At 40.8% G+C, this 11,111-nt stretch overlaps 2 protein-coding genes across 2 annotated transcripts in view; both read left to right on the forward strand.

Annotated features, from left to right (window-relative positions):
* Positions 1–5,011: 5,011 nt before the first annotated feature.
* LOC107082680 (high mobility group protein B2-like) lies at positions 5,012–7,627 on the forward strand. The gene is made up of 5 exons (XM_015371466.1): positions 5,012–5,148; positions 6,311–6,470; positions 6,554–6,702; positions 6,781–6,955; positions 7,029–7,627. The coding sequence occupies exons 2-5, from the start codon at positions 6,324–6,326 to the stop codon at positions 7,197–7,199; spliced, it is 642 nt and encodes a 213-aa protein (XP_015226952.1). The 5' UTR covers positions 5,012–5,148; positions 6,311–6,323; the 3' UTR covers positions 7,200–7,627.
* An 851-nt stretch (positions 7,628–8,478) lies between these two features.
* Positions 8,479–11,111, forward strand: part of wdr17 (WD repeat domain 17) — a 54,688-nt gene continuing 52,055 nt past the window's right edge. Inside the window, exon 1 of the mRNA XM_015371445.1 lies at positions 8,479–8,566. The gene's annotated coding sequence lies outside the window, so the exon portion shown is untranslated. The remainder of the gene's footprint in view (positions 8,567–11,111) is intronic.

An 11,111-nucleotide genomic window follows, 5' to 3' on the forward strand; every position in this document is an offset into this window, starting at 1 on the left:
TCCACTTTGCCATTGACTTCTCCAGGGCTTTAGTGGGTGGGTTTAGATAAAACAGTATTTATTCTGCATATGCACTTCTGTCAGAATTCTGATTTCATATAGCTAAAAACCATTAGAGCATAAAAAAAAACAGTTTTTATGCTCTAAAAATTGGAAACAGGCATTCTATATATTGTGAAAGAGCTCTTTAAAAACAAGACTAAAGACATTTTTTTTAGTTTACTTTGCTTTTCCACTGTAATATAAAACGCTTTTTATTCTTTCTTCATGTGTTATCACTATAAAGATCTCTTTATTCATATGTATTCCTTTCAGTAAACACTTTGAGTTGCCTTTGGAAAAATAAATACATCTAAGTCAGATGTGTGTTAGGTCTTTTACTGCTTAAAGGAAAATGCTCAGAATATATATTCAGTGGCCACAGATGAAGGTTTGAAAGCAGATGGAGAAGAAACCCGAGAGCCTCAGGTCCCTCTTTACCCAGACAGACCCCACCATCTGTCCTTTTTATAAAAAAAAAATAACGTTATATAGTGAGAGTATTGTTGATTGTGATGAAAGTGAATAACACAGTGTTATTTAAGCAATGGATAAAGTAAAACGTTTCTGTGTTTTTCTTTTGAGCAGAAATACAGAGCATAGGAGCAAAACAACAACAAAACAATGAGACTTATTCAAGATTTTTCATTTTTAAATCATCCTTTTTCTTGACCATATAAACTTCTGGTCTGATGCTTCAAACACCAGAGGAGCCAGATGGTGATCAAGGCTCATATCCACTTTATTTTGTTTGGTAACTTTGGTTCTGTTTGCAAAAGAAAAAGCAAAACTCCAGGGCCTTTTTCATATCTCAGTGATAATTAGTGGGAGTCATGAGACCCTGCGGTGAGAGTAAGGCCTCATTACATGTGAATTCCTCTCAGATCAGTTTACAGATAATCTAATTCTGTCTCTCGGTTTATTCATCATCAGTTGTGTGCTCTTCAGATAGGCCTCTCTCTGTATTCATAAATATTTATGGGTAAAGACGTGTTTATAGAAAATTTGCTTCTGAGCTGGATCGAGTAGATGGCATAACACAATCCGGTGCTATCTCTATATGCTAACCACTCCTTCTTTAACATGAAGCCTTTCATCCTGACCCTTTAGATCAAGTTTGAAGTTATGTCCCCTAAAAAAGGCCGTTGCACCTCGGGGGCTTCCTCACGGTCCTTTTCCTGGGAGCAAGTTATTTACTACTCTTAACTCAAACTGGGTAAAACCATATAAAAAGGACTATAAATCAGGAGTAAAAAATAACAGAGTTTATTCCAGATCAGGTCGTTACAGGACAGAGAAAATGCTTGGAGCTTGCACAGCTGTGGGTTCAAAAATCACGTCCGCGAGCGTCCGGCAAAGATTGAGCCCCGAACAAGGCCATCTTCTCCTTCTTATAGCTCATGAGTCTATGTGTTGCATCGTGTTGATGTTTAGCTGTCCGTATCAGAAACTGACACGCCATCCATGTCTTGAACTTCATGCAGCTTCTATGCCTCAGGGTTACAGATAGCTCCCCTCTATCAGACCGGCTCCAAGATGTGCCCATATCCTGTGTATTCTTAAAGACACTTCTTAATGAGAGCAGTGGGCTTTAGGCTTCCCTGCAAGGCTTTAAACCTTTGTTTGATTGGCGACAAAACCATTAAATAAAGCACATATCAAGGTGCTCATTTTGAGCCTAGATCGATATTTATTTTTTTATTCTGTTCATGGTGCAGAATCCTGCTTTACAGCAGCAGTTTGAGCCGAACATACTCTAATTGTGCAGGGTCATCTTTGAGCACGGCATTTCACTTTTCTTCCAGCAGTCCACACTTTCTTTCACTTTTTCTCATCGTGTTCTCCTTCTTTCCCATCGCTCCGCTTGCCACAGGTTTGCCTGCTGTGTCTAAAAGTAGCTAGCAGCAGCAGCCCAGACTGAAACAGCTCCTTGGCTGATTTATATCACGTGTAGCCTGGTCACGGCCGCTTTGGAGGGCTTTACCGTAAAAACAGGAGAAGCGGTGCAAGTGAAACTAGACACTGCCGTTGGACAACATGCAGTAATTTATAAATGTTTTAAATCCGGTTGGGTCCGGATTAGCTAGCAGGTGGGTCTGGACCTCTATTCACACAGGTAGCAGAGAAGTCCTGTATGAACACGCTGAGAACGCATCTCTGTGGTGTGCTGATCTTAAGGACCAATGGGGCAGATGTCAGGTCCTATAGCCCCATTTACACTACTCTTCTGAAACCTTGCCGAGATCGGTCCAAGCACGGTAACCGAGATAACTGTTAAGTGTAAATGGCATGCAAAACTGAACTGGACCATGCTAGACACGACCGAACCACACTAAACTGGTACTAGATCATCAGTAGGGCTTGGCGCAGTTCAGTTCTGGCTTGGTTCTCAGATAACAAAGAGCGTGTGAGCAGAGCACGTCATCTCCTTACAGTCAGCCTCTGTAATCTTGAAACTTTAGACATTATTGAGGCTACGTTCACAATGCAAGTCTTGATGCTCAAATCAGATTTTTTTGTGAAATACCATTTTTTTTACGTTGCCGTTCACATTTCCAAATATATGCGACTTGTATGCGATCTCCTGTGTGAACTGCAGTCATACAAGGCAAGTGTGCCGCATGCGCAGTAGAGGTCGCAATGATGTCACAGGCCAGCGTGCTCTGTGTTTACAGAAGTAAACATGGATGGTAGCGCCAGGGCACATCTAACGATCTTTTCCAACCATAAAACCCAATCTTTTCAAGATGGTTAAACATAAATACTGCTCTCCACATCACGGTCTGCAATGGTTGTTGTTTTTCTTGCTGCTTCTTCATAGCAAGACGCAGAATAGTGACCATTGTCGGGTATTAATGGCGTTCAGGTCGGATTAATGCGACCTGGCCGTTCAGACACAGGTCGCATTTGAAAAGATCAGATTCGCATCGGATTCAGGACCACATAGCCAAGTGGCTTGGATCGCATTGGAGAAAATCTGATCTGTGTTGTTCAGACTGTCATGAAAAGATCAGATCCAGGTCGCATATGAGCAAAAAAATTAGATTTGGGTCACTTTAGGCTGCAGTGTGAACGTAGCCAAAAATACTAGTTTCCCTGATGAACCTCAATGTCCGTCATTGTGTCCTGCATCTGTAATCGTTTGTCGTATCCACTTCCCAAAAGCCGACTCTATCAAGTAAATTCACCAAAGGCTGCCTTCTTTGCCTGACTCTCCGCAAGCTTGCTTGTTTACCTCTAGAAAGCAGTAGTACTGTAGATCGTCACTAGGAGGCGAGGAACCGTTCTAGCGTGGTGTGTAAATGGTTGTAAGGAACCGAGCTCGAGAGAGATCGGTTTTCAGAGGATAGTGTAAATGGGGCTCAAGATACCGGCCTGGAGCCTGATAGTAAGGACATTGTTGATCTAGGATCAAACAGAGAAGCCCAGTTTGTGGGACCCTCAGGATTGTCTGGAAGGACAGTCAAGTCCACAAAAAGCATTGAGCCAACATCCTCTGTAGGATGATTTGCTTTTTAACATAACGCTTTTTATGTTACTGTAAAATATTCCAGTTCACCTTGAACTTCATTGTTTGTGAATGTGCAGTTTCTGATTGAAACAAACCAAAATAAAAGGATGGTAAAAGTATTAAGAAACTTCTAAATGTGTTACTTTTATGTTGTCTCCCAGTTGATACATTAAGAGATCTGCTCAGTTACAACCCCTCTTGACCACCGGTCTCTATTTGCCCTCAGATCGAATGAATACACAGATCTTAAACAGACAGTTTTATCCATGAAGATTTATTATAATGGGATAATTCTCAATCCCATTTATAGCAGAATTAAATAATCACGTGGTTTTATTTTTTAATCTATGGAAGAAAAATAATTTTGCAAGCAAATATCCAAACTGTACCATTTCTATGGACACAGTGTTTTAGGAACTAACATGTCTTATTTTTTATGTGTTTTTTTTCACAAATCAGCTTTTGGATTCCTCCACAGTCAGGTCTGTGGTCTGCGATGTTCGCCACAGAAGCTCTAATGTTGGGTTTTGAGGCCGGATTTTAGAAGAAAACTCGGTTTCCCTTTCATTTAGGCTTCAGAACCTTACTTTCCTTCATTTAGATGGCTTCTCCTAATCCATACTATAAAAAAAATCCTTAATGCATTAAAACACATCAATGGACCAACTGTGCATCTGTCCTGTAAAGGTCGCGAAAGGAGTTTGGGGTTCAATTTAGGGGCATTAATTAACGAGGGCTACATTTTCAAGCAGCCATTTCCATGAACAAAAGGCAGGCTGTTGAGGTCCCTCTTTGACATGTAACCCACCCCCGGCCCATCAGGAACAATTGTTCTCTGCAGCCTGACCCCCCCTACACAGATCCACTCCAACTGTTGAAATAAGACATTTATTCACACACCAAGGCAAAAAGCCACATACATAATGTGTTTACTTGCTACCAGACAATAAAATACATGTATTTGCATTTCTATATTAGAGCTTTACTCACAACAGAACATAAAACTAAAAGAATGAAAAGCCATTGATGTACTTATGAGAAGGTCTGTGAATACTTGCAGCTTTAAGACTCAAAAGTGACTTAATTGTGCAATTTAAAGTTTAGTTTGGAAATATTTCCGGACAGTTATTTCAAATAAAGGGTGTTTTTTTTAAACTCCATCCTGATGAAGCTTTTATTTGGTTGGCCCACTCTGTAAAACAGAAGTGCTAAACAGGGCTGTGCTTAACTAACTGCTGCGGCTTCGGGCGGACTCGTGTTTCAAAAAACAACAAGCGGTTGCAGAGGAAGACGTGCCTTATCTCCTGTAGCAGCTGCAAACAAAGGCCAATTCCGTTTCGCGCCGTATGTTTAAAAGTCCAACACAGCCAATCGGCGAATGGACGGGGCAGAAAAACACAGACGCGTTCGCTCAGATAATTCAGCCAATCAGAGCGGAGAATGGGTTCTGTGCCCCGCCCCGCGTTTAGGTTTAAATGCTTAGAGTTAGCCAATCAGCTGAAGCGGGGGGATGAGCCACGAAACCAGTTTTAGGCGGTGACAAACAGTTGTTCTTTCTTCCTCATTCAGTCGTTTACAGCTAGTGTTGGAGAGAGCAGGTAAGAGACGCTGTTTCTGTCCCAAATTGCTCATTTTGGTCCTTTCTTCTTTATGAATATCATTTTTTGATGTTACCCTTTAATAGTGTGTTCGTCTCGATCGAGTCGTCGAGCTTTAAAAGCGGAAAGTGAACTTTTTATGACCTTTTTGGCCTAGAGGGTAAAGTTAATGTTTGTCGAAAATAACTTTTAAGGAAAGCCGCTGGTGTGTCGGTTTCTAATGATATAAATGTAGCCGGATTCTTGTTTGTGTGTCGTTGTTCTGCTTGTTTTGTGGTCTGAGGGTGTTGGTGCGTATCGCGCAGTTGAAACGCCATTTGACTATGCAGCGCGGCCGCCAAACACGACGGAAACTCCTCGTTTTCGGTCAAAAACAACCCACAAATTTGTTCTGACTAGGTGTAGGGTCTGGTGCTGGTCGCCAGAACCTGTTCCGAGTTTTATTGTTTACATATTGATTTGGGGCGGCTCTGTCGGGGAAGTTTAGGCGCAGTTGGAGTTTAGGCGGGAAGATACAAAATGGAGTCGGCGTCTTTTTGTTCCGAAGAAATCCGATTAGTGTCTGAAGACGAGTCCGCCCAGCGTCTACCGGGCTGATCTGGGCCTCGTTAACATTTAACAAATTAATTATGAGTCAAAGTTTACTTTGGATAACTTTAAAATTAGTTTGTCGGTTCATTTGATGGAGCGCTGATTCTTATCGTGGATGTTTACTTTTTATTTCCCCATAACCGCGCCATATTTTTTTTTTCTCCAGGGTGACCTCAGATAAATAGGACACATTCCTATTTAAAATTCAGGAAATATTTTAGCTGCTAAATGATGATTTAGCAGTTAAATAATTTTGTCTTGAACGATTAACAGATTATGGCAGCCGTTTTTAAATGGAGTCAGAACCATTGTTTTAATCTAACTATAAATGCTTTTATAGACGAAGATTATTCAAGTATTTTTCTTAAACCCCTTAATTTGAAATCGAAAGGAAGAAAAGTGCTGTCAGCATAGCTTGATAAAACTTGTTTTACTTGTGCACCTCTGATCCTGTTGCATGCTAGGATACCTGGATTAAATTAGATGAATGGTTCAAATGGTGCTCTTACTGGTTACAGGAAGAATTTATTAGAACTATATATTTAATTTCTCATTTAACATTTTTTTTTAGAGTAAGCGCAGCCATGACGAAAGACCCCAATAAGCCCAGAGGGAAAACCTCAGCATATGCCTACTTTGTTGCAACCTGCCGCGAGGAGCACAAAAAGAAGCACCCAGGAACCAGCGTCAACTTTGCAGAGTTCTCCAAGAAGTGCTCAGAGAGATGGAAGGTGAGCTGGTGTGAGTGACGGGGAACTGGTCCCAGATTTACACGTAAAGAATATTAACTTTATCTCTGTCTTCAAATCGATAGACCATGTCAGCCAAGGAGAAGGTGAAGTTTGACGAGATGGCCAAAACTGACAAGGTCCGTTATGACAGGGAGATGAAGTCGTACGTCCCTCCCAAGGGCATGAAGAAGGGCAAGAAGAAGAAGGACCCCAATGCACCCAAAAGACCACCGTAAGTTGTCCATACCACCAGCTTTTTTTTGTCCTTTTCAGTTTTCTGAGAATAAGGAGTCCATCTTTGTTTCTCCAGCTCTGCTTTCTTCGTCTTCTGCTCTGACCACCGTCCCCGGATCAAGGAGGAGAACCCCGGCATCTCCATAGGAGACATCGCCAAGAAGCTTGGAGAGCTGTGGGCTACCCAGGGCCCCAAAGATAAGGCTCCATATGAGGCCAAGGCAGCCAAGTTGAAGGAGAAATATGAGAAGGTATGTGCAGGGTTGTTGGGAGGGATGTTCCCTGTGTGGAACTCTGGCTTATTCACTGCATGTTCCTCTGCAGGATGTTGCTGCCTATAGAGCCAAGGGAGGCTCTGGGAAGAGCGACGCCGGGAAGAAGAGCGGCCCTGGCCGGCCCCCAGCCAAGAAGGCTCAGCCTGCTGATGATGACGACGATGATGAGGATGAAGATGACGAAGAGGAGGATGAAGACGACGATGAAGATGATGATTAAGTGGCTTTTTTTGTGTGGGTGTGATTGCAACATTTAGCCTGCTGTCCCTGTGGGTCTGAATGCCTCCTTCTGATTCAGGGATTTAGTTTAATTTCCTCACCTGGTCCACTTATGTGTTATTTCTACTGAACTCGGGTTTGTTACACCTTAGATCCTTGTTGCTATTTAAACAGCGATTCATTGGACTGAGCTCCACTAGCGGACAGCAGGACATTTTCTATTTTTTTTTTTTTCTTTTGAAATTTGTTTCTGGAAGCACTGCTTATGTTTTCTGTTCTAGTGGTGCAGTTTTGTTTTTGTTTTTCTCCACTGTTTTATTACCAGGATGTTTCTGTAGCTTGATTAAAGATGGCAGCCATTTTTAAAGTGGAACTTTAAAACATGTAGAATGAATTTTTCTTTTATAATAAAATTTTGTATATTGATTATATCCTGAGTCTTTTGTTGTACATCTAAATGTTTATGCTCTTTGAAATCAAATGCTCCCAGTGTTTATTTTCCACCATATGAAATTAAAGGTTAAACTAAAAATAAACTTAAAATGGTAGGTTTAAAGTGTTACAACTTGTTTAAGCAACTTGCTTGTCTGTATAATTTAAAATACTTTATCTCACTTCTTACCAAGAAACCTGTTTCTGAGGCTGATTACTTTTCAGGGAGAGACCTCAAACAGCTGCTAGCCCTTGTAAATTTAGAGCATGCAGGCCTCATCAAAAATCAACTTGTCTAAACAAAAGTTAACTGTGAGGCCTTAAGGATCAATAGGTATACTTGTAGGCAAATTCAGTATAAATGCAAAAACTGTCTTGGCCAAGGACTGGGGGAATTAAAACTGAAAATTACTTGTACTAATGCATAAATTCAGGTGAAATCATGACTTGCCATATGGAAGCTATAGCAAATATTATGTATACCCAAGTAAAGCTTTTCAAAGTCTTCAGGTTTGCATGTTTCTCATAAAAATTGGTTAGGACAACATGACCAAGAAGTGTCTTCACAACCCCTTTTTCATAGGAATTCGGGAAAATTTCACAATGGCAAAATACTTCATGGTAAATAAATGCTATAAGGAGTTTCACTTTTGTTTCTTGAATATTTAGCTAAGCAAAAAAATTTTTATATATTTTTTTATTCCAAGTTGTGTGAAATGTTGACCATATCTTGAACCTCCGGAAAGGAAGAGTGCTAGATCGACATACACGGCAGCCAATGGTTGTTAAGAATGAGCTGCCTCGTCGACCAATCAGGCGCCGCTCCGCATTGGTCCCGCCCCTCTTGGACGACGCTGGGATGCGGCAGCATCCGTAGGAGCGGCAGGACTCCATTCAGCAGCTGTCCGCCACGGAGCGGCCTGTCTACACCTTACGGTAAGAGGAGAACCTGGCTCAAATCGAGCTTCTGAACGAATGTAACCATCAGTGAAAAAAGAAAATAAAACGGAAAAGCAGAGAAATAAAACAGGTGCTAGCCGCGCGCCCGTCACCGCGCTGCCGCATCAGCGTCGCGCAGGTGTCTGCCGAACGTCTTCCGTGGATTAGTTGGTTTTGCTAAGACCTGTTGCAGGTTCATCCGTCCTCCTGGGATCTAACCGCAGCCTGGGACCTCTGCCGGTCCCAAAGTACCCGCGCCGATCACCGATATCTATGATTCTTATTCATTCCAACCCGGCAGCGCCATGTGAAAATCCCGTTTTATGTGTCACGCGTGGACACGCACCGTGGCACAGATTATGTCTCCATAAAAACCAAGAGAAGCAGTAAGCCAGTATTATCAGCCCATCGGAACCGGGCCCGTTTTGAGGCTCTCTGCGCTGCTCCGGGTCCTGCAGGGGTCGGTGGCAGGACAGGGCAGCCTTTTAACGGCGCACAGCTAAAATACAACATCATGGGGAGGTTCAGATATAAACCAAAACAAGGGTTTAACTTTATGATGAAAATTAGTGGGGACACTAAGGGTGGAGGCTGATGGACCTACAGTTACTCCACCCCAATGCTTTCATTAGGTTTTTGTATTTTCCAAAAATGAGCTCAAACACATATTTATTGAATGTGTTCCTATTGTTGAGAACATAGAACTATAATACACTAATATTTATATTTATAGATGGTTAGAAAGATGTTTTTTAGTGCATTACATAGATAGGGCCCAAAAACATTAATGTATATTAAAAAAAATATGAATAAAAGCAGATTCTGATGCCAAAATCAATATATCATGCATCCCTAGAAGTACAATTTCAATTCCATCTATCCATTCAGAAAAATCTGGATATGCGGCAATATATATATATATATATATATATATATATATATATATATATATATATATATATATATATATATATATATAAATAACAATATATCATAGCATAATTTTTCTTGTAAATTTTCTGGTAAACTTGGAGATATATTTTATTGCATGTTGCATATCCCACTAAATCTGTTTCACCTTTAAACTTGCAGCTATCCCCATTTCTCTCTGTTTAAAAAGGTTTATGAAGCTCTTTACTAATATAATGATGCTGGAAACAACATGTCCAGATATGTAGAAGCTCTGCACTCTGATTCTGTCTGTGCAATAAAAAAACATGTTAATTTTAACCTGTAACTGGGAGTCATGGTCCTCTGAGAAGCCAAGCTTTTTTTTTTTTAACTAGTAAAGAAGAACAAACTATGTTTTCTCCAGCTTCTTGCACTATAATACTAACTTGGATAAATTTACAATTTGTTGCCATTTTTAGCTGAAAAAGCTCCGTACGTCAAACAAACAGATTTCTATCTCTGATTTTTTAATGTTTTTTTTTTTACCAAATCGCCTAACTTTTACTTCAAAATGAAAGTAGCTGCTGGTTAATATTCACTGAGTGCTGCTGTGTGTCTTTTCTCCAACCACGTAAAATGCGATCTCAAATCAGATGTCTCAAAGCGACAAATACGACGATGCTTTACTGCGATGCGGGACACGGGAGCAGCGGGAGAGTTAAATTATTGGTGTGGACTGTCCACACAAGTTCTTCAAAAAGTTACACCTGTGAACCACACTGTTGATGAGTTCTGCTTCGCCTATTAAACCCCTCACCCAAACCATCATTAAGTTTCCTGCTGAAGACTCCTGCTTCCTCACCGGCCGGAGAACAGGTTCATAATCTGCGGCTACAGGTGGGATTATCATTTCGGAAAGGCCACAATGCAATTTGATTCTTCTGATCCAAAGAAATCCAGCCAGCAGCTATCTGGTCCATAGGATCACAGAGTACGAGCAGAACGTGATGATTATTTATTTGGACCAAAGCTGTTTTTCTGGCCAGGTTCTAAAGACTCTTGTTGCAAAAATAAATAAATCTATGCAAGATAAAGTCTTCTCAATCTGGTTTTAGGATGTTAGGGAGAAGGACCACCCAGATATGCTGGAGGTTCAGGCTTTTAATCTAAGCTGTTTGGACCCTAAACAGGAGGAGGTTTCAGAACTGACAATTTCAGTTAGAAATGAACCAATTATCCATCATATGAGAGTTTAAAAATGTTTTTCTAAGGGGTTAGACAAAATTGTTGCAAATCAATTAATGTCCTTCCTGCAGCTTACTGCATTGTAATCTAGATTTCTCTCCCAATATCATGGATGTAAAAAAGTAATCAAATTACATTTAATTGTTGATGAATGGACATCATCTGCTCAGGAATTTCTTTCAGTGTTGTAGTTCTGCTGTTGTCCACTACAGGGCGACACTGTTCATTCTTCACCGGAGCCTCACGGGTTTTTGCAAAAAAAAAAAAAATCCAGCTAGTGCAGAGCCATTAATAGATCCAGATTATCAGAATGGTCAGGGATTATTTACTCTGTTTAATGGAGTTTATGTATGGGGTTACATTTAACGGATGCAGAAGGAACTTTAGGTTATTCTGTTTTTGAATA

This window comes from Cyprinodon variegatus, unplaced genomic scaffold (assembly GCF_000732505.1).
Source record: "Cyprinodon variegatus isolate N-32 unplaced genomic scaffold, C_variegatus-1.0 Scaffold58, whole genome shotgun sequence".
Lineage (NCBI taxonomy): Eukaryota > Metazoa > Chordata > Actinopteri > Cyprinodontiformes > Cyprinodontidae > Cyprinodon > Cyprinodon variegatus.